Source organism: Leptonychotes weddellii, chromosome 10 (assembly GCF_054177405.1).
Source record: "Leptonychotes weddellii isolate Sample4059 chromosome 10, ASM5417740v2, whole genome shotgun sequence".
Taxonomy (NCBI): Eukaryota; Metazoa; Chordata; class Mammalia; order Carnivora; family Phocidae; genus Leptonychotes; species Leptonychotes weddellii.
Window position 1 is genome coordinate 16,149,612 of NC_138378.1, and position 23,621 is coordinate 16,173,232.

At 43.9% G+C, this 23,621-nt stretch overlaps 1 protein-coding gene and 1 long non-coding RNA gene across 8 annotated transcripts in view; one reads left to right on the forward strand and one right to left on the reverse strand.

The window, feature by feature from the left end:
- Window positions 1-19: 19 nt before the first annotated feature.
- Window positions 20-12,362, reverse strand: LOC145723795 (uncharacterized). Of its 4 annotated transcripts, XM_081832763.1 has the most exons (4): window positions 12,161-12,362; window positions 1,454-1,520; window positions 719-784; window positions 20-174 (listed from the first exon to the last, which is right to left on the reverse strand). In XM_081832763.1, the coding sequence occupies exons 1-4, from the start codon at window positions 12,360-12,362 to the stop codon at window positions 147-149; spliced, it is 363 nt and encodes a 120-aa protein (XP_081688889.1). In that variant the 3' UTR covers window positions 20-146. The 4 variants fall into 4 exon arrangements, 1 of the variants encoding a protein (XP_081688889.1); XR_014149081.1 differs by lacking the exon at window positions 12,161-12,362 and adding an exon at window positions 8,627-9,585 and having other exon boundaries at window positions 20-784; XR_014149079.1 differs by lacking the exon at window positions 12,161-12,362 and adding an exon at window positions 11,806-11,899 and having other exon boundaries at window positions 20-1,520.
- The window catches only part of LOC115944268 (uncharacterized), a 45,427-nt gene continuing 32,854 nt past the window's right edge, over window positions 11,049-23,621 (forward strand). For 2 of the 4 annotated variants that reach the window (XR_004078833.2, XR_014149083.1), the window contains exons 1-4: window positions 11,049-11,138; window positions 11,825-12,390; window positions 13,195-13,422; window positions 14,378-14,523. This is a non-coding gene — a long non-coding RNA (uncharacterized LOC115944268). Of the gene's footprint in view, window positions 11,139-11,824; window positions 12,391-13,194; window positions 13,423-14,377; window positions 14,524-15,608; window positions 16,321-23,621 lie in introns of those variants that run through there. The other 2 variants (XR_014149084.1, XR_014149082.1) reach the window with 2 other exon arrangements.

Consider the following 23,621-nt stretch of genomic DNA (forward strand, 5'->3'; position numbering starts at 1 on the left):
CACTCCAGCAACCCTCAGTTTGTTTCCTGCAATTAAGAATTCCTCACATCAGTGAGATCATATGATATATGTCTTTCTCTGTTTGACTTATTTCACTCAACATAATACCCTCCAGTTCCATCCACGTCGTTGCAAATGGCAAGATCTCATTCCTTTTGATGCCAGCCACATTCTCTTTAACACAGAAATAAGACAAAATATATTTAAAAACAAATCTTTTTTTTTTTTTTTTAATTCCGTCAAGAACCACAGTAAATAGGCCTCGAGCATTTGAATCAAAAACTATCAGACTCCAGGGACATTGTCTCAGTTCCCCTCAGGCTCCTACAACAGCACAGGCTGTTTGCATCTTGACTTTAAAGAGGCCACTTAGATGTCTCAACAGTTTCAAAGGAAAGGAGACGTCAATTCACTTTTCTACACAGGATAAGCTGCACACAGTGAATACACAGCTGTATGGGAGTGAGGAAATAATTTACATGTGTTGCCCAGTGCTTCCCAGTTCAACTTCAATGAATACGCCAAATCCTTAGGATAGTCACAGCCTATACGACTTCAATCAAATCGGATCCTTCTAACTATCCAACTCAAACAGGGAGGAAGTAAGAATTCCATGAGCAGTGTGAAAAATCACTGTATAATTGTAAATTAGAACTGTAATCAGTCCTCTGGCCCCTGGGCCTTCTTCATCTCCAAGCTGTGAACCAAAACGACTTACTGTGAATATATCTGTGGGAGAAGAGCTCCAAGGCACAGGACAGAGAGAACTGCCTTGTTCATATGCCTAGTGGTGAGAACAGAGGGAATGTTCATAAAAAATGAAAAAGGGAGGCTTGTTATCCAGCAAACAGAGACTTGAAGAGCATCCGTATTTGCTCTGTAACTAATTTGTTTGAAAAATATGAAAGTGAGGGGGGCGTCTGGGTGACTTAGTTGGTTAAGCACCAACTCTTGGTTTCAGCTCAGGTCATGATGTCAGGGTTGTGAGAATGAGCCCCGAGTTGGGCGCCACACTCAGCTCGAGGTTCTCTCTCTCCCTTTCCCTCTCCACAATGCCGCCCCACCACCGTGTGCTCACTCACTCTCCCTCTTTCTCTCCCCCAAAATAAATAAATGAATTTTTAAAAAAATATATGAAAGTGAGGGGCACCTGGGTGGCTCAGTCGGCTAAGTGACCAACTCCTGATTTTGGCTCAGGTCATGATCTTGGGGTTGTGAGGTCAAGCCCCACATCAGCATGTTCAGCAAGGAGTCTGCTTGAGATTCTCTCTCCCTCTCCCTTTGCCCCTCCCCCAACTCACACATGCACTCTCTAAATAATACATAAATAAATAAATAAAACCTTTAAAAAACTATGACAGAGTTACATGCACATAGGTTAAAAAAAAACAGTAAAAGTATAGCAGGATTTACACTCAAAATGTTTGACAACCGGGGTGACTGGCTAACTCACTTGGTAGAGCGCCCAACTCTTGATCTCAGGTTCGTGAGTTCGAGCCCCACGTTGGGTGTAGAGTTTACTTAAAAAAAGGGAAGAAAAAACAAAAATGTTTAACAACTGTGTCAAGAAGGGCACAGACCAAACAGAACAGATTCTAGACACTGTATACCGGAGAGGACCCACTGAATAGCAGTCTGGATATACAAGAAAAAAGAGATTTTTCACCCCAGAATCCCAGCTCCACTCCCCAGAGGGAAGCACTGTTAATTTCTCAAGACTTGTTCCAGAAATGTTTTATGCATCTATCAGCCTATCTGTGCACTTATGTATCCCTTTTTGTATGGATCCCTTTTTCTGAAAACACCATACTGTTCTGTAACATACTTTTTTTCCACATCTGCGCAAGTAGAGCTAACTGATTTTTGTGAAGCTTGAGCAATGCTGCTGAAAGGGAGAAATTTTATCACCCCAAGATCTGCCTCTTTGGCATATTGATTATTTTAAGCTGGTTATTTTTAAGAAAATGCAGACACAAGAGAAGCTCTGAAAACCAAATAGAAGTTACCCTTTTGTAAGAGATATTTACATGTGTAAGAGAAACCTCCTTTTGCAAGGATGTCTCCCTAGCTGTACCAAGAAATGGGGTGGGGGGAGCAGTGAGTCTAAATCTCTAGAAACTATTATCAATGGAGAAGACATGGATTTAAATCTGGATAACAACCCTACCCTTGTTCACTCTGCTTTTCCTGGTGACCTCCCATATCTGACTCCCCATCCCCACCATCTTCTTTTGTCTTTAACTGAAGATGGTATTTAAGATGATAGCTTTGGACATTTCAGCAGATTACTCGGTTTTCCTGAGTCTTTCCCATGTAGAGAGGAGGTATACACGTTATTACATTTTTTTGTTCATTTTTCTCCTGTTGGTATGTCCTGTGTCAATTTAATTATTAAACCAGCCAAAGAACTTAGAAGAATTGAGGGGAATTTTTTTTCTCCCCAACACTACTCAATGTGTGGTCTGTGCACCCGTGCTACTCCAGGACCTGTGTGTTCTGGCCTGGGAAAAGGAAAGGGAGAGCCTGTCCCAGAATGCAAAGCAACTATGTGTCTAAACACACTATTCACTTCAGCTGCTTTTACGTACATACATATCGTTGTTGTTAGTAAGACTCTTTTTTTTTTTTAAAGATTTTATTTATCCATTTGACAGAGAGAGACACAGCGAGAGAAGGAACACAAGCGGGGAGAGTGGGAGAGGGAGAGGCAGGCCTCCTGTGGAGCAGGGAGCCCGATGCGGGGCTCGATCCCAGGACCCTGAGATCACGACCCGAGCCGAAGGCAGACGCTTAACGACTGAGCCACCCAGGCGCTCCTGAGCCTGTGCTTTCTTTTCTTCTCTTTTTTTTTAAGATTTTATTTATTTATTTGACAGAGAGAGACACAGCGAGAGCAGGAACACAAGCAGGAGGAGTGGGAGAGGGAGAGGCAGGCTTCCCACCAAGCAAGGAGCCCAATGTGGGGCTCCATCCCAGGACCCTGAGATCACGACCCGAGCGGAAGGCAGACGCTTAACAACTGAGCCACCCAGGCGCCCCTCGTTGTTGTTAGTAAGACTTTCTTGATAAAATCATTGCTTTACATTCTGGCTCAAGCTCCTTATCTCCCAGCAGACCAATAACAAAGAGAATGTTTACTTTGAGCAACGCCATTATTGAGCATGTACACCGTAAGTTATTTAACCAATCCCTTTTTTATTTTTTTTTCAAAGATTTTATTTATTTATTTGACAGACAGACAGCGAGAGAGGGAACACAAGCAGGGGGAGTGGGAGAGGGAGAAGCAGGCCTCCCGCTGAGCAGGGAGCCCGATGTGGGGCTCGACCCCAGGACCCTGGGATCATGACCTGAGCCGAAGGCAGACGCTTAATGACTGAGCCACCCAGGCACCCCTAACCAATCCCTTTTTCTAAAAAAAAGATTTATTTATTTATTTTTAGAGAGAAAGAATGCAAATAGGGGTAGGAAAGGAGGGAGAGAATCTCAAGCAGACTCCCCACTGAGCAGGGAGCCCAAAGAGGGGCTGGATCTCATGACCCTAGATCATGACCTGAGCCAAAATCAAGAGACAGACGCTCAACCAACTGAGCCACCCAGGTGCCTCCAACCAAGCCCTTCTTGATAGGCACTTAGGTTATTACAAGTGAGCATACATCTTTATGCACTTGGAAGAATATTTCTGTACAGATTCCTGGGAGTGAAATCAAGGTAAAAAAGCTGATTGTGATGGTGCCAGTGGTTGGAAGGGACCTCAGAGATAACTAGTCCAACTCCTGCATTTCTCTGACGAGAAAACTGAAACCAGAAAGGTAAAAGCTAGGTCCAAAGTCAAATAAGTCCCTGATAGAAATAGGAATGGCTCCCATGCCTCTGAAAGGAGCGATGACCTGGACAGAAAGCCTCAGAGTCCCAGCTAAGGGCATGAATGGTTATGTACTCAGCCTGCAGAGTGACTCCGTCTCTAATACCAGTATAAGCTGGAACAATTAAGGGTATCTCAGGGCCCCCCTGGGGCCTGATCCACAAGAAATCCAGTCTCATTTTCCATTTTCGTGGATGTCACTAGGCCTCGCAGGAAGACATGTGAAGGAGACTCGGGAGCACACTATTTGGGCCTGATTTTAGCCATCCCGTGGAGAAAGGAAGGAAAAGTTTGCATGAGACCAGGATGTCCTATGAAAGGAGATGATTCACTGGGACTTAGAAGAACTCAATGATTGGGCTGTGATCAGAGAAAGAAAAGGAACCGTGAAAAGAATTAGAGGCAAATGAAGGATTAAAAGGGCAGGGAGTAGAGAGTGTAAGACAAGGACTGAGGCAGAGGTTCAACAGAGGTTCAGCAGAGGTTCAGCAGAGGCTAGAGGCACCAACCACAAAACTAGGAGGCGAAATAGAACAAGAGAGTCCCAGAAACCAAGAAAGGGAAGTTCTAGGAAGAAACAAGGACATGGCAGCAGCAAATGCTCAAATGAGATGAGGACTTTAAAATATCCACTGGTGGGATGCCCAGGCAGCTGAGTGGGCTGAGCGGCCAAACCTGGTTTGGGCTCAGTTCGTGATCTCAGGGTCATGGGACGGAGCCCCGCTTCAGACTCTGTGCTTAGTGCACAGTCTGCTTGAGATTCTCTTCTTCTCTCTTTGTCCCTTCCCCAACTCACACGAGCGCTTGCTCTCTTTCTCTCTCTAAAATAAATAAATAAATCTTTAAAAAAATAAAATTAAAATATCCATTGGATTTGGCAACACAGAAGCCACTGGAGACCTTGCTAAGAATCACTTTAGCAGAGCAGTGATGTCAGCATCTGGATTGTAGTGGGCTGAGGAGGGAGCGAGAGGGGAGAAAATGGATCCATTGAGTGTAGACGACTCTCTGGTAGACTTGCAGGGAAGGGGACAGAGGGAGGGAGGTGGCAGCTGGGGGAGCACAGGAGCATGTTCTAGAAGACCTTTACTCAACTTCATACACAGGCAGGTCAGTCACTCTCAAGGCCAGAAGTAGCTGGAGAGAGAAAGGGGGAGACCCAGCTCCAGGACCAGCCTCCGTGGAATCTTGGTTCCCTGGGGATTTGTGTAACGTACCCACAGTAACAGAACCCTCTGTCAACTTATATAACACTGTATGTTAACAGGCTGGAATTAAAATAAAAACTTACAATTTAAAAAAAATAGAGTTCTATGTCCATACTGTTTGCAAGATGTATGCATGGGCTATGATAATAACAATAACTGAGAATAGTAACAATACCGAGAACTTAGTAGAGTTCTACTAGCTAAGAGCTTCACGTAAATTATTTCATTTAATCCTCACAACAAGCCTGTGAGGTTGCCCTTACTACTTTCTTCAAATCCAAAATGACGAGACCAATGACACAGAGCTTACGTAGCCACTACAGGTCATCCAGCCAATAAAGGGCAGCATCAGGATTCAAACCCAGGCTCATCCTGACAGTGAAGCCAGGGTCCCTGAAGCTCTGCTCTCTGAATCACAGTCATCAGGATCACCTGGGGAGCATCTGAAACGGGCAAACCCCCAGGTTCCACAAAAGATCTACTTCGCATCTATGAAAGTAAAGCCCAGAATCTGTATTTCTGTCACAAGCTCCCCGTTCTTAGGCTCACAGAAAGTCTTCTAATAGGAAGCGTTTACCTCCTTACTATTCCAGCTGCCTGGTGTCGGTCCTCACCCACACTGGGATTCACACTGTTCCCTGAGGATAATGATGGGCTGGGCTGTCCATCAGAGATAAAATAGCTTCTCAGACCTTAACCTGGACCTATCGAATGAGGATTTCCAGGGGAGAGTACTGGCTATCTGTGTATTTAGCAAGTTCCCAGGCAGTTCTTATCTTCAGGGAAGACTGACAAACACTGCTCTGTTATTCGAAGCTGAAAGTATCCTCAATACTACCCCGGGCTGTAATTTAGGTTCTAACACTTACTCATTCTAAGCTTCATTTTCCTCATCTGTAAAATGGGCATAAATATGCCTGCTTGGCAGAGCCATTGTGAAGATTAGATTACCGATTAGAATTAGATTTACCTGCTTATAACGCAAAGTATCAACGGCTAAAAATAAAGGGGGGGGGGGTTTCCTCTCAGGTTAAAGTCTGGAGCTAGGCAATCCAGAGCGGATTGGTCTCTATTCATTAGGGATGCGGACTCTTGCTATTTGTCTGTTTGCCGTTCCATTAGTAACAAATTTCCTCTTGGCACAAAATGACTGCTGAGGCTGTAGCCATTTGTCTTTAGTCCCGGCAGAGAGAAGGGAAGAAGGGAGGCACCTCCCAGCTGACTCAGAGCCCCTAGAGGAGCATTACTGGTATGTCCTCGTAACACTTCTGCTTGTGACTGCTTGTGTATACATGACTACTCATATATACAATGATAGAGTCACAACTTGTTGCAAGGAAGGCAGGGAACTAAAATCTTTTAGTTCAGCATCACGTCTTTGCCACCCAAGTAAATCAGGCTTCTATTACTTAAAAAGAAAGGAGAATAAATACTGGTGTGGCAGCCACAGAAATGTGCTTCCACAGACTTCCTACTGCTTGGAGCTGAGGACACCAGCTGCTGTGCTTTGACATTCATTGGCCACACCTCCCATGGCCTGTACCCCACCAATGACTGAGTTTGGTTGGATGCAAAGTCAGACCCAGTCCCGAGAGACAAGGGACAGACTCCTTCGTTGACTGGCTTTGGCTCAAGAACTCCCTGACAGCTTTGCCTAACCTTTGTTAGACTGAATTTTCCTTAAACTGCAGGGCATACTGGGACTCTTGCACCCAACTGTCTCCCCGTACCCCCTTCATTTGGGGTCTAGGGATGGCCCTCCTGGCCTTTAAGCCCTCTCCCTATTTCCTTTGAAACAGGCAATTTTTTTCCCCTAGTAAAATCCTTGCACAATTAATCCCATCCTGGTGTCTGCTCCTCGAATGACCTGGACTAACAAAATCGGCAAGGCAATTCACAGTCTCTAGCACAGATTCAATAATGCATGTAACACCTGCATAACAAGGGATGGGCGTGTGGTAGGCACTCAATAAATAATAGCTGTGTGTGATGGTGGGGGGGGGAGGCGGAGAAGTCCTGCAGAGCTAGCTACCAAGAAAGGAGTGTTTACACATTGAGGGGAGAGACAAGGGTCTGAGGCAAATCACTCAGATTCTCCTTCACCCCCAGAATGTTTCTGTTAACAGTAAGATCTGGTTCAAATCAGCAACAAAGTCAGATGAAAGGGGAAAATAGACTCTAGATAGTTATCACAGGGAAAATGAACTGCTATTACTTAGCATTAGCCATTTCAGATCATTTTTTAAAAGAAAGGGGCAGGGGGAAAAAGAAGAAAAAATTAGGGCAGGCCCTGAAACAAAACTACACAAAATAAACCCAGTATCCTGAGCAGTTCTGGTTCTCGTATTGGAAAAACGGTAACTAGAAATTACTTCTCATGATGACCTAAGAACACTACTCCCATGAGAATGTTTTCAGAATGCAATCTAAAGCCCATGCAAGGCTCTACAAAAATAATAAAGAATTCCGAGGAGAAAATACAGAGTGAGGGGAGACATGATGGGCGGAAAAGATGCATGTAATTTGTAGAGGACACAAAAGTTCCATGGAAGCTTAACCAACATTATGTACTTGGCACACGGTAGGAGCTTAATGAATGATGGTCTTCCAGAAAATTGAATGGCTCATTCAGAGTTATAGCTCACCATTCATGTATTCATTCAAGAAAGATTTGTAGAAAGCCTACCATGTGCCACGCCCTGTGCTAGGCCATGAGGGTGCCACAGTGAATAAGACAGTTGAGGTCCTTGCCCTTACCATCCTGCAAAGAAACCTCCTTTGCAGACATTTCACGTGGGACCTTCTACTTCTGTCTTTCCACAGACACAGCCTGAATTGGTGCCCACGTCTATCAGATTTAAAGCCCATACATACATTGCTTCCGAAATATTTCCTTGGTCTCCAAAACCAAGTTGACCCACCCATGCAAAATTATCTCTGATGCAACCTTGGGTTTCCACTGGCCTCTGTGTTAGTTATCTATTGCTGTGTAACAAACTACCACCAAAACTTAGCAGCTGAAAAGAACACTGGATTATCTCGCAGAGCAAAGGACAGATGTAGCCAGATGGCCTTTCTCAGGGTCTCCCGTAGGATTTCAGTCAAGGTGTCTGTTGGGCTGGAGGATCTGCTTCCAAGGTGGCTCGCACACATGACTAGCAAATTAAAGCTGGCTGTTGCCAGAAGGCCTCAGTTCTTTGCTACGTGGGTCTCTCCAGAGGGCTCCTCATGATATGGCAGCTTGCTTTCCCCAGAGCAAATGATCTGACAGAAGGAGACACGAGCAGCTAATGTCTTCTATAACACAACCTCAGAAACAACATGCCATCACTCCTCTTATATTCTATTGGTCACACAGACCACCCCCTGGTATGTGGGTGGGGATTCCAAAAGGTTGTGAAAACCAGGAGTCAGGGGGGGTTATGGGGGGGCCATCCTGGGGGCTGGTGACCATAGCCTCAAGGAGAGCCTCCTGGTCCCAAACTCCACCCAAACCTCAGTGGGGGATAGGAGGTAGGTGCAAATTCACTTTTTGAAAATACAAAGGCATACATACAGCAGTAAATTCACCTGGTCCAGAGAACCGTGTTTCCTCATGTAGCATCACACCATCAGCCTGCACGGAAGGGCCCATGGAAACAGCTCCAGGGAAGTCACTGCTGTTTGTTTCACTGTTCAGTGTCCTCCCTCTGAGGACCCATCCTGGAGTTACCTCTCCCACTTGTTCTCTATTTTCTCCAATTCCTTCAACTTTTCATTTTATCCTTTTGCATATTTTGTACTTGTATAATTCCTCTCAAAGCTTTAGTGGATTGAGGTGGAGTATAAATACATTTAAAAAAAAAATACGAGTTTTTGTCTGAAGACTGATGACTTGCACACATGTGCCATCTAGTGGTAAGAGTGCTAACTGCCAGAATAGAAACCTCCCGGATTTTTCCTTATTTGTTTTTTCAGGGAAGCAGGAATGGGAGGGGTGGAAGAGGAGGGAGACCAGGACTTCTCTCAGTGCTTTGTCAGGGAGTTGAGACTGCTGGGGATTTAAGAGGTTCCAGGTAGGGCAAAGGAGCAGGTGATTCAATGGCTGGAATCCCACAAGATTTATTGGAATCCAAATAAGCCAAAAACTAGTGAAAACCTTGCAAATGAGAAAGGCACCAGTGGTGGAAGGGTTAAGTGAAAGGTGTTAGAAAAACTAAACCATGAAAATAGACCAGATTCAGGCAAATGATCACTTGAAAGGTACTTCATGTGGGTTGATTGCAGGTGTAACCAGCCATTTTTTAAGCATTCACATTAACAGTAGGAAGAAGCCTACAGTCTAATATTTTTGTTTTACTCATGAGAAAACTGGGCCCAAGAGGCACTGAGCACCTTGTCCAATAGAGCCTGTTAGGTCCAGGGTGACCCTGAGACTACTCTTCTTTCCCCAGAACCACACTGCCTCCAAGCATATATAGCAGATACGTATATGGGCTTTCATTTTGCACAGTTTCAAAATAAAAATCAGGGGGCGCCTGGGTGGCTCAGTCGTTAAAGCGTCTGCCTTCGGCTCGGGTCGTGATCCCAGGGTCCTGGGATCGAGCCCCGCATCGGGCTCCCTGCTCCGCGGGAAGCCTGCTTCTCTCTCTCCCACTCCCCCTGCTTGTGGTCCCTCTCTCTCTGTGTCTCTCTCTGTCAAATAAGTAAATAAAATCTTATAAAAAAAAAACAAAACAAAATAAAAATCAGATTGTCACATAAAAATGCTGGATCCAACATGTTTCCAAGGAATTATTACTCACTGGTTTTCAGCTGCACCTTGGCACACTCCCCAAGAAGTCAAGATGGAGATGGTGATGAAACGCTGGTTTCATTCACCTTCCCTGGATGGCAGAAGCCCTTCGTCCACATGATAGGGAGGGATTCCTCCCTCCCAGTAGCTGAGGGAGACTAGCCTGGGGCAGAGAAGGGAAGTTCATTCGTCCAGGGTTAACCTGGCATCTGTTCTGGGCCAGGCTCTTGCAGGATGCTGGAGTGGCGAGATCAGCAATGTGCTGGCTATATCTGTCTGTACCCTGATGTGTGTTCTTAGAAACGGCGTGAGCCACAGCTAAGGTAGAAAGCTTGGTTCAGGAGCGCCCTTGAATATCTAGCCCAGGGGTCTGTAGTCTCAGACTGAGATGTCTTGGACACAGCCTGGAGTTCTATAGGGCAGAACTCCATAGGATAGCAAATCCTGGATTTTCTACTTCTGAGTCTTACCAGTTCTTCTAGGCCCTGTAAATACTGATATAAGCAGGGAGTGATATGAGTCACTGGTTTCTGGAAGGGGTAGAGCCCCAATAGAAAGGCTGTTCCAGATCTGATATCCTTGGGTACAAATGACCCATCTGAGATAGAAGACTCTTGGAGTTCAGTTCCTTAAACTTCTCAGGTTCCTGTGCTGGTGAAAGGTGCCAGAATAGGAGCAAAAGGAGCAGAGGGAGTATTAAGAGCCTCAAGTTTTGAAGTCAGAAAGATCTAAGTTCCTATCCCAGGTTCCTCATTACCAGTTGGGTGATCTCTGGGTAAACCTTTGGGCACCAGCTTTCTCGACTGCAAAAAGAATCAAGACCCACAATTGTTATGAGGATTAAATGAGACAGTGGATAAGACAGTGCCTGGCCATGATAAGTGCAGATTTCTTACTCATCTCTTCTCCCCCTTTTGGAGGTTACTCTCTGCTGTGGACAAGAGCCACACATCACCTTCCCATCAGGTATCAGGTGGAGGATAGTGATGGCTACCTGTTCCACTCAGTCTCTCAGTGGAAATTTGTTATGAAAATACCAACTGCCTGGCCTCACGTTCTGCATCATACAGAGAAAGAAAACATGTTCCTGAGAGCAGCAGCTTACTATCTTGTGGGAGAGATTAGTAGGCAAACTAATAATTATATAGCTAGGGTGGAGCATGCACAGGAGGAAGAGCACAGAGGAAGCGATATTGTGACCAAGACAGGAAGGGTGAATCGAAGTCAGCCTGCTCAGCAAGCACATGGAATAACGCATACCAAGCAGAGGCAAAAAAGGAGACTGGAAAGCAAGGTATATCCAATGATGAGGGTCCTTGAGCACTGGGCCCAAGGAGTTTGACTTGCAGGGAACACAAAGCCTCTAAAAAGGAGTAAAATCATATTTGAGTTTTGAAAATTTTTCTATATTGCCAGTGTGTGATGGCTTCAAAGAGGCAAGACTGGAGGAAGGGAGGCCAGCCTCAATTTGCTCTACAGCTCCCTACCCCATGTGCTCCAGTCACAAAAGGCTTCTTCTCTCGCTCCTTTTTTTTTTAAGATTTTATTTTTATTACTTATTTGAGAGAGAGAGCACGAGTGTGAGGAGGGGGAAGGGAAGGATGGAGGGGCAGAAAGAGGGAGAAGCAGGCTCCCTGCTGAGCGGGGTGCCCAATCCCAGGCCCCTGGGATCATGACCTGAGCTGAAGGCAGCCGCTTAACGGACTGAGCCATCCAGGCGCCCCTCTCAGTTCCAGAACAAAACACTAAGTTCTTTCCCAGGGTCTTTGCACTCGCTGTTCCCTCTGCCTAGATTACTCTGTTCTTGGCTGTCACAGAGCTTCCTTTTTCTCAGCCTCCGGGTCTCAGATCAGGCATTTCTTCCTTTCCCCAATCTCCCAATCTAACTTACGGCTCCCTCCATCATTCTCTCTCGTAGCATCCTGTTTCTTTTCTCTACGTACCACAATTTGAAATTTTACTCTTATTTGTGTTCTGTAGTCAGTCTGTCCTCCCCGTTAGACGGTAAACTCCGTGAGGGTGGGGCCGCGTCTGCCCCACTCAACACCGTGTCCCCAGCACCCGGCACAACGTCTGGCACTTAGCACACTCTCAGTAAATACGGGCGGGATGAGACCGTTAGAATGGCCGGCATGATCATGACTTAACCTAAGGCAGTAGCAGCAAAACTGAGCAAAGGGGATTACCACCACCCGAAGTGGACAGAATTCGTTCCAACCGCGCTGAGCTGACTACACGACTAGCTGTATAGCCCAGTCAACAACCCTTTACCCACCACACCCTCAGTCTTCCCTTCAGTAAAGTTAAGACCGTCACCCCCGCAGCTGGGCAGAACGAATGTCCTCCGAGGCAGAAACAACAAGGCTTGGGCTAGGGCCGACGGTCGTGGTGGCCCAAAAGAGGCCAGCCGGGAGTCGAGAACACCGGTACGAACAGCTGCTGACGCTCCCGGGGGGCGGAAGTCAGTGCCCGATGGAAGTCCAAACATAAAATGGATCCCCCGTATGCGCAGCGCCATGGTTCAGTGTACCCTCATAAAGCGTCCGGTGAGCAACAGAGGATGGGAGTAATTTAGGGCCGCCATCGTTTGTTTCCCCCGTTTCTCAGCAGATCCCTCTAAAAAGTACTTCATGGAAATCTAAGCTTGGAGAATTCTCAGGGCTATAGGGTAGAAGGTTATCCCAGCATGCGATAATCAGGAGGTAGATGGGCAGATGTTCGCACGCTGCGCCACCTGGTGGAGAGGGAAGAGCCACTGTGGCAGGCTCGTCCTGACCCTCCTCCTCCCTCTGGTTCCCGCCTCATTAGCGACCCCAGGGAGCGAGCGGGGAGAGCCACAAGCCCCAGAGACCTACATGTTACTACATTTCCCAGAGGTCTGTGCGCAAAAGGAGGGGGCCGAGCCCCAGCTCTCCTCCCTGCCTCCAGTGTGCGGGCTGTTTTAATCCAGAAGGTTTCGCCCCCCGGACCCCTTCTTCCGGGCCTCTCAAAGCCCGGTAGAGGCTGGGAAAACCGGGCACGGCCCTCATCTAACAAGTTAGGAGGAGCTAAGCGCCGCGGGGCCTCCTGGGAAATGTAGTGTCCGAAAAGACAGGGAAAACTGGGAGAGCTTGTGAGCTTTTGTAGCCAATTAGAGCCGGGCTCGGGCTTGTCACGTGACCTTTGCGGTCAGCCGGTCCGTGGCTAGGAGGGATTCCGAGCTGTGGGCAGCGGCTCCTGCCAGCGCCTGGTCTCGACTTCTGGGTTTCTCAGTCCCTGAGCTGTCCCTGTTGGCCCGACGCTGCGCCGCCCGCATGTTTGCATATACTTAAACTTGTCCTGGCGTTCCCTGACCTTGTGTCAACTTGCAGGCTGTGTAGGACGTCACCCTGATCTTCTACCCTGGCTTCTCCAGCAGCCAAACCGAACCACTCCAGTTGCTTCAGATCTTTCGTGAATAAGCCATTAATCGTTATTGGAACGCCTCATCTTTGGGAACCTTTTCCACTACCTGTTCTCACTCTACCACCTTGTCCTCACCCGTGACCGTGTCGCTTCAGAAACATGATGTAGGGAGACTACATCCCCTGACCTCTCAGGTTGGTGACACTATAATCAAGGTCTCCGACTTCAGTTAAACCCTAAACTCAGTGGGTTGGGACAGCACTGAGGGGAGGAGGCTTTTAAAAAGCTGCCAAGACCTCTGGTAGGAGTACAAGGCTTTGGAAGGGCTATCTTTGTTGCCTTCCACCTCATGTTCCTCCTTCTAAAAGAGGGAGAAAGGGGTGCCTGGCTGGCTCAGTCCGTGGAGCTTGTGACACTTGAGCTCGGGGTCCTGAGTTCAAGTCCCACCCTGGGTGTAGAGATAAACAAATGAACTTTAGAAAAAAATTAAGAGCGCATGAGAATGAAATGCAAAGCAAAGCTAAATATTAGTTATGAAAATGCTAGAATGGCACTTTCTAGCCATTCTAGAAGTGGAAGTGGAAGATACTATACTCAAACGGAAGTGCTAAGTAACATATAGTGAACGAAATGAGCAAAGATGCTAAACTGGTATGTTAATAGAGTTAAATGAACCCAGAGAGCAAATAATAAAGTCCTTTAAAAAGCATTATGAAAGGAAAAGGATAGGGTGTTTCCGAGGCAAAAGCCAGGTATATGCAATGCTTTGTTAGCCTTCCAGAAAGATTAAAAGATTATACCAAAGAAATTCCCTTGGGAAGTGGCAGGTGTAAGAGAACCCTAGAAATGAGTAATCTGGCTTCAAAAAAAGTAATTTTTTTTTAAAGATTTTATTTATTTATTTGACAGAGAAAGACACAGCGAGAGAGGGAACACAAACGGGGAGTGGGAGAGGGAGAAGCAGACTCCCTGCCGAGCAGGGAGCCCGATGCGGGACTCGATCCCGGGATCCGGGGATCATGACTTGAGCCGAAGGCAGTTGCTTAACCAACTGAGCCACCCAGGCGCCCCCAAAAAAGTAATTTTTAAGAAGGAGTCTTTTCTTGAGGGGAAAAGGAGATCTAAAACAGGTATTTTTGGACATTTCAGAGGCCCCCACTGTGCTGCACCTTACAGACAAAATCCCGTGGAGACTGGGTTCCTGCTGTCACACAGGCCATTACGCAGATTTTGGATGCCAAGGTGGAAGCCACACACAGCCCGAAACTTCTCAGGAAGTGTGCTGCCAAGCACTGGTGAGGAGATTTGGTTTGGTGTTGTTCTCTTACGATGATAATGTTTTATTAATGTTTATCTTTCATTCCTCTGTAGTATAAGGTCTATTTGTCATGCAGAAACTCCAGGAACTGCCTTAAACCCTATCTGTGTGTTTTCACACACCGTGTGATATTTGATATAAGAAAAGCAGCACATTGGTGAGTTAACAATTAACTAGAAAAGATAGAACTTTGAAAGCAATCCAGTTTGTTACACTTCTGCATGTCAGCCTCCTCACCTAATTCTAAATTTAAAGACTTACTGTTTACTAACAGGAATTTACAACTATATTTGTATGGCTCTCTGGGGAAAATGCATGCGGAGAATAGCCATATCTTTATATGCAAGGCACATATCCAGAACCAAACAAAACAATTCTGGACTCCCACACTGAACATTAATATTTTACAAGTAGAGCACAAGATCCCCAATGAACAAGAAAAGCTACGCATTTATAGAAAAAGAAATCATGTAGATACCAATTTTCATTAAGGCAGAGCAATGGATCTTAAATTATTTGTGCAGGACCAGTTGTTTGTTTTCAATTCATTGCCCTCCAATACTTCTGTAAAATAAGAGTTTATTTCTAGAAAAAAATGAAATTATAGTGAAATATAATCCCATTTTTAATTATTAGATTTAACATACATAAAATCTCTAAAACTGCTATAAAAGCAGGGCACCTGGGTAGCTCAGTCAGTTGAGTATCTGACTCCTGATCTCAGCTCAGGTCTTAATCTCAGTGTCGTGAGTTCAAGCCCCACATTGGGCTCCACACTGGGCATAGAGCCTACTTAAAAAAATAAGATTAAAAAATAAAGGTAAAACAAAATAAAATTGCTGTAATAGCTCCCAAACATTTAGGCTCTATTCTATATTTAGTTCATGGCAGACTAGATCACCAACCCACACTTGTCTAAGGACCATATTTGAACAGCGCTGAGATAAAGCATCTACAAATGAAGATTTTACAGAAACATATCACATATTACTTCCTGACTCAAACTTTTATTATTTTTATAATGTCAACTTTTAAAAAAGATTTTATTTATTTATTTGACAGAGAGAGCGAGCACAAACAGAGGGAGAAGCAGGCAGAGGGAGAGGGAGGAGCAGGCTCCCCGCCGAGCAGGGAGCCCAACGCGGGGCTCGATCCCAGCACCCTGGATCATGACCCGAGCCAAAGGCAGCCGCTTAACGACTGAGCCACCCAGGCACCCCTATAATGTCAACTTTTATTGAACTTTTATTGTGTATACTTTAAAAGGTCAACCAGGAGTGCAAGGTTTAAAAAAAACAGTCTTCTGTACCTTCCTTCACCTCCCTCTCCCAATTCCTGTTCCCTCTCTGTCCATGTTTCTGAACAATAAACATACAGTGCTACTTAAGTGACATATTTCATTCTAAGATATAAATGATAGTGAATAGCCATCACCCACCTTAAGAAATAAAGCATTATATTTATAGTTGAAGCTCTGTGTTACCCTCCCTGATTTCATTCCCCCCTGCCAAAGCAAAACCATGCATGGTTTTTATTAGTGTTTATTATTCCCATACATTTCTTTTTATACTTTTATTAGATATATCTATATTCCCAGATATATTGTCTTTTCATGTTTTTAAGTTTTATAAAAATGGCACAACACTTCCTAAAACTTTTTTTCTTAAGATTATGTTTTTGAAAATCGTTCACAATAACACGCATAGCTGTGCTTCATTAATTTCCTCTGATGTACATTGGCTCATTATTTGAATATACCTAAATTTATTTACTCATTCTCTTGTTGATAGAAATTTAGATTGTTTCCCGTTTTTATTATTACAATGTTGCAATGAACGTTCTTATAAATGTCTCCTCAAACACAAGTGTGGGAACCTAGGATATATACCCATGTCATCCTATGTGATTCATATACCAGTGAGTGAAATCCTGGGTCGAAGGGCATATGTGTCTTTATGCATCTTCACCTTTAAATATTGTCTACTTGGTCTCTGAAGTGCTGTACCAATTCACACTTACTTCAGCAGGGTAGGAGAGTTCCCATTTCTCCATATGACCACCAACATTTGAAGCTGTCAGACTTTAATTTCCCAATCTGATGGATTTGAAATGGTACCTCGTTATGATTTTGTTTGCATTTTTCTGATTAACAATGAGGTTGAGCATCTTTTCATGCATATATTAGCCATTCTGGTGTCTTATTCTGTGACTTACCTGTTTATTTTTTACTCATTTTTCTATTGAGTTTTTTAAATTATTGACTTGTTAGTTATTTATATATTCTGGATTTGAATCCTTTGTCAATTATGTATTTTTGCAAATGTTTCCCCCAGTCTGCAGTTTGTCTTTTCACCTTTTTAATGATGTCTTTTGATACTCAGGCATTTTTAATTTTAATGATGTTGACTTTATCAGCTTTTTTCTATATAGGTTGTGCTTTTTTTTTTTAAGATTTTATTTATTTATTTGACAGAGTGAGACAGCGAGAGAGGGAACACAAGCAGGGGGAGTGGGAAAGGGAGAAGCAGGCTCTCCGCCGAGCAGGGTGCCCCATACGGGGCTCTATCCCAGGACCCTGGGATCACGACCCAAGCCAAAGGCAGAGACCCAACCAACTGAGCCACCCAGGGGTCCCAAGAGTTCCAATTTTATTCTTTTCTCTATGGATAACTAATTACTCATCACCATTTTTTTAACTGTCTTTTCTCCACTGATCTGCAAAGCCACTCTGTCATTTATATCTGCTGTCCATCGATGGCTGTGTTTCTGGGCTCTATTCTGTTCCAGTGGTCTCATCTCTGCCCCAGTTCCAATGCCACAGTCTTAACGACCACACGTTATAAGTCTTGTGTGCTATGGTGAGTCTGCCATCCTCTGTTGCTTTTTCATGTGTGTTTTACCTGTTATTTGTACCCTTCCATTCCCATTTTAGAATCAGCTTATCCCATTTCCAAAGAAACATGTCCAACATTTCTACTGGAATTCAGTAAAATCCACATGTTCCTATGGAGAATTGACCTCTTTATCATATTAACTTTTTCTGCCCATGTTCATAATATGTTTTCCTGTTTATTTAATTCATCTTTAAGATATTTCTATCATTTTTTATAATTTTCTTCATAAGGTTTTAAACACCTTTTGTAGATTTATTGCAAAGTATTTTATAATTTTTTATTAGAATCCTTTTAAATTTTATTTTCTATGGAATTCAATTTTTTCTAGATGTGTTGAGGTATAATTTCTTTTTTAATGTTGTAAATGACATCTTTTTAAAATTATATTTTCCAACTCTTTACATCTAAACCATAGTAAAACAATAGAACTGCCTTGCTAGACTCTCATATTTATTCTAATAATCTGTAAATTATCTTGGCTTTTTCTATGTAAACAATCATATAACCTGTGAATGGTTATATGGAAGTGATATGCAATAGACTGAATAGTGAGCCCCCAAAGCTGTCCACATCCCAACCCCCAAAACCTGTGAACATACTACCTTACATGACAAAATGGCCTTTGTAAATGTGACTAAATTAAGGGTCTTGAGATGGGAGAGTTGCTTGGCAGAAGGAAAGTGAAGGCTATGTGATGACAATAGTGGAGAGAGACCATGTCATGGAGGAAACAAATTTTGCAGTGACACACTTTGAGGATGGAGGAAGAGGCCCCTGGCCAAAAAATGTGGACAGTGCCTAGAAGCTGAAGAAAACAAGGAAACAGATTCTCTAGAGCCTTCAGGGGGAACACTGCCCTGCTGACACCTTGATTTTAACTCCCTAAGACTAATTTCAGACTTCCAGACTGCAGGAGAATAAATTTGTGTTGTTTTTAAGCCTCTATGTTTGTGGCGATTTGTTATGGCAGCAACAGAGAAACTAATACAGGTGTGTGGACGATTAACTTTATGAGACCTACCTGGTTTGAACTCATTCTAATTCTGTTCTCTCATTTGCGAGTTTGGTGGTTTTAGACCTGTAAATTGGAATCTTGGTTCTTCAGAGCAAGATTGGAGCTATTTTCTCCGTTTACAATCTTTATATCATTTATTTCTTTGTCTTTTTTTTCCCCTTTTCTGCCTGGTCAGATTCCCCAGATACAATGTTGAACAGAAAGGTGTTAGAGTACCCCCTTGTCATTTTCCTAATTTTAAATAATATATTTTTTAAAGATTTATTTGAGAAAGAGAGAGAGCACAAGTAGGGCGAGGGACAGAGGGAGAGGGACAAGCAGACTCCCCACTGAGTGGGGAAGCCCACGTGGGGCTCGATCCCAGGATCCTGGGATCATGACCTGAGCTGAAGGCAGACGCTTAACCGACTGAGCCACCCAGGCGCCTGTAAATAATATATTTTTTAAAGTAATCTCTACACCCTATGTGGGGCTCAAACTCACCACCCTGAGATCAAGAATCACATGCTCCACTGACCATGCCAGCCAGGTGCCCCTCATCGTGCTGATTTTAAAGGGAATGTTTCTAATACTTCACCATTTAAGTATTCTATTTGGGAAAAAAAAAGTATTGCTGTAAAATATTGGTAGAGAGTGTCATCAAATTAAAGAAATGTCCTTCTCCCCATTGGCTAAGATTACTATTTTTTAAGTAGGCTCCACACCCAGTGTGGAACCCAACATGGGGCTTGAACTCACGATCCTGAGATCAAGACCTTAGCTGAAATCAGGAGATGGACACATAACCAACTGAACCACCCAGGGACACTTGGCTAAGATTATCTTTAACATAAATGAGTATTTATGTTATCAAATGCTTTTTCTGTGCCTATCAAGGTAATCATGTAGATTTTCTCCTTTAACCTATTATTGTGATGATTCAGATTAATACTTTTTTTTTCAAGTTGGACCAACTTTGCATTACTGAGATAGAACCAGCTTGGTTCCGCTGCATTCAGCTTGCCAGCATTTTAACTAAAACTTTTGCATCTATGCTTATGAGTGAAACTGCTGTAAATATCTACCTTCTGCTACCCTTGTCTAGTTTGGGTTCAGGGTTCGATAGGCTCACAGATTGAGTTGGGAGTGTTCCCTATCCTGTTATTTTGGTTGATTCTTTTCATTTTAGAAATTAAGCATTTATTTACAACTACAGAAGATAGAGATTCAGTTTTCTTAAATTACACACACTCTTACCACAAATACACTTCTACTGCCCTCATCCTCCCTATATAATTATATCATAATTTTTGGTTCAGTCAATATTTAGCATTATTAGGATTATGAAAATATTACAAACTAATGAGCTGTATAGATTATATTTACTTATCCTTTCCTATATAACTTTTGGCTTTCCCTAGAGTAAATAAATGGCCTCTATTTTTTGTTTGTTTGTTTTGGCTTAGTTTTCCATGTGCCAATCAATAATTCTTCCTGAAACTATTGCACAGTACTGCAAATCTCTCAATTCACTTAAATATTAGGTAACTGAACAATTGCATGTTTTTTGTGGAGAAATTTCTCCTGGAGTTCTCTTGTTCTCTTGCTCCAAACTGTTCTGTCCTCTGTGCCTGCTTCCAGCTGTTTGGGGGACTAACCCCCTTTATATTCTTTTTGTCTTATTTCTGTATTAGTAATCCTTGTATCCTGGGGGTGCCAGGTGGCTCAGTTGGTTAAGTGTCCAACTCTTGATCTTGGCTCAGGTCTTAATCTCAGGGTTGTGAGTTCACCCCCACATTGGGCTTCATGCTGGGCATGAAGCCTACTTTTATTTATTTGTTTATTTTTTAAGATTTTATTTATTTATTTGAGAGAGAGAGCACATGAGAGGGGGGAGGGTCAGAGGGAGAAGCAGACTCCCTGCCGAGCAGGGAGCCTGATGCGGGACTCGATCCAGGGACTCCAGGATCATGACCTGAGCCGAAGGCAGTCGCTTAACCAACTGAGCCACCCAGGCACCCTTGAAGCCTACTTTTAAAAAAAGTAAATAAAATAAAATAGAATCCTTGTGTCCCAGTTTCCAGGGTTTCCTCTTTCTTGAGTTACTGGCTCATTTTGGTGGAACACATTCTTTCATTTAGAGATGGGGTACATGGGAGATAAAACTTTTGAAGCCTAACTTGTCTGAGTTTTATCTTAATTCTGCTCTCTCATTTGCGGCATTGATTGGTGTAGAATTCTAAATAGGAATCATCTTCCTTCAGAATCTAGAAGGTATGTGGTCTTCTACTTTCAGTCTTGTCAATGAGAAGACCAAGATGGTTCTGATTCTCAGTTTTTTGTATGTGAGGTGTTTTTCCCTGTCTTACTGCTTTTATGATAGTCTCTTCCCTTCTGATGCTCTGAAGTTTCATAAAAATATGCTTTGGTATAGATTATTTCCCTTGTTGCATGGGACTCTTAGGGCCTTTTTTTTTTTTTAAGATTTATTTATTTTAGTGAGAGAGAGCACAAGTTGGGGAGAGGCAGAGTGAGAGGGAGAGAAGCAGACTCCCCGCTGAGCGGGGAGCCTGACACAGGGCTCAGTCTCATGACCCCAAGATCATGACTTGAGCTGAAACCAACAGCCCGACACTTAGCCTCCAGGTGCCCCTGGACTGTTGGGGCAATTTAATTGGGAAACTCACATCCTCAATTCAGGGAAATTTTCTTCTATCGTGTGTGTGTGTGTGTGTGTGTCTGTATGAGGAGAGAGCGTATATAAAAGAATATGAATAATATAAGTCATGAAACATAGTAGTAAAACAAATGCCTGTGAATCCACCATCCAGCTCAGGAAATAGAGTATTCCCAATTCTTTGAATCCCCCTCTATGTTCTTTTTTGATGCCAGTCCCTACCTTCCTCTGCTGCCCCCATGCCCTCACCCCTCACCAGCCACAGAACCAATCTCATGTTTTGTTTTGTTTTTCTAATTCACTTTTCTTTATTGTCTACTGTATATGTATGTGCTGCTAAACTATGCCTTGTTTACTTTTGCTGGCTTTTGAATACCATAGACATGGCATCACACACAGAAATGACATTTGCCGTGGCTTGCATCTTATTCAGCGTTGTTCCTAAGAGTCATCTATGCACATGGCTATTGTTCATTAACTTGACATTGTAGTCTAGCAGTCTGTTGTGTGAAGATACCACAATTTAAAGTCAATCAGAGAAAGACATGTATCATATGACCTCGCTGATATGAGGAATTCTTAATTTCAGGAAACAAACTGAGGGTTGTTGGAGTGGTGGGGGGTGGGAAGGATGGGGTGACTGGGTGATAGACAGTGGGGAGGGTATGTGCTGTGGTGAGCGCTGTAAATTGTGCAAGACTGTTGAATCACAGATCTGTACCTCTGAAGCAAATAATACATGTTAAAAAAAAAAAGAAGAAGATAGCAGGAGGGGAAGAATGAAGGGGGGGAAATCGGAGGGGGAGATGAACCATGAGAGACGATGGACTCTGAGAAACAAACTGAGTTTCTAGAGGGGAGGGGGGTGGGAGGATGGGTTAGCCTGGTGATGGGTATTAAAGAGGGCACATTCTGCATGGAGCACTGGATGTTATATGCAAACAATGAATCATGGAACACTACATCAAAAACTAATGATGTAATGTATGGTGATTAACATAACATAATAAAAAAAAGATACCACAATTTATTTATCTCTTCTCCCAGTGATAGGCATTAGGTTATTTCCTTTTGTTAGTTTGTTTGTGTTTGTTTTTATTTTCTATAATGTCTTCTGGTGTGATCATTTCTTTCCCTTATTTTCTCTCTGAAATTTACATTAGTTGTGGGATCCTCTGGGTTGAGCCTTAAATATTTTTAGCTCTTCTTTACTGTTTTCTGTTTCTTTGTAATTTTCTTTTAGAGTCTCAGAGAATTCCTCAAATTGTATCCTAATTCATCTATTGAACTTTTTAAATTTCTGCTATCATATTTTGAATTTTTAAGAGCTCTTATTCTCTGGATGCTTCTTTTTATGGCTTACTCTTCTGTTTTCTTAGATACTAGACTTATGAGGTTTAGGATTTTCTTACAGTTGTCTTTTGCTTTCTGCATTCTCAGTTTCCCCCTACTGTGGTTGGTTTGGTGGTTGGTGATGTATGTCTCCATCTTTCATATTAGAAGCTCCCCTCTGATGTCAAGTGATGCTTAGCTGTTTGTTCAGATTTAAGAGTAAAGGCACCAAAATGCTGATTTCGAGTCCTGAGTGTCTGGGTGGGGCTCATCTGCCACTGGTCTTCACAGTAGGGTGATCAGGTGCCCTGCTGTTTCACTGGGGCAATACTAAATGTCAGAAGGGCTTTTCTCTCTCTTGGCCTAGTCCTTTTCCCCAGAGAGGAAACTTCCATTCTTCCTTCCAGAGGATGTAAGCTTGTCTGCCATCATTCTGGCTTTTGGGTGGGAAGTTGTGTTGAGTGAGTGGGGGGTTTACCACTCACAGACTTCCACTTTGTGCCCATTTTCAGTACAGTTCCCTGTTCCCAACTGTGTCTGGTAACTCTGAACCCAGAGTCCCTTGGTGTGAACTCCACATCTTCTTTCACTGGTGGGAGAAGTTAGTCTCCTGGTTGTGCAGGGCAGGAGTGGACCTCTGGGTGTCTCACTGCCCCTCAGAAGGACAGCCAAGATGTACCTCCTATTTTCAGCCCCACCTCCTGTCCCCATCTTCAGGGGTACTCCAACTGGAATCCTGCAGCAAGGAACCCACTTGCTTCTTATTGCACACCACCTCCCCTTTCAGTTTTAAATTTCAGCCTTCTCGGGGCGCCTGGGTGGCTCAGTCGTTAAGCGTCTGCCTTCGGCTCAGGTCATGATCCCAGGGTCCTGGGATCGAGCCCCGCATCGGGCTCCCTGCTCGGCGGGAGGCCTGCTTCTCCCTCTCCCTCTCCCCCAGCTTGTGTTCCCTCTCTCGCTGTATCTCTCTCTGTCAAATAAATAAATAAAATCTTTAAAAAAAAAAATAAATAGGGCGCCTGGGTGGCTCAGTTGGTTAAGCGACTGCCTTCGGCTCAGGTCATGATCCTGGAGTCCCGGGATCGAGTCCCGCATCGGGCTCCCTGCTCGGCAGGGAGTCTGCTTCTCCCTCTGACCCTCCTCCCTCTCATGCTCTCTGTCTCTCATTCTCTCTGTCT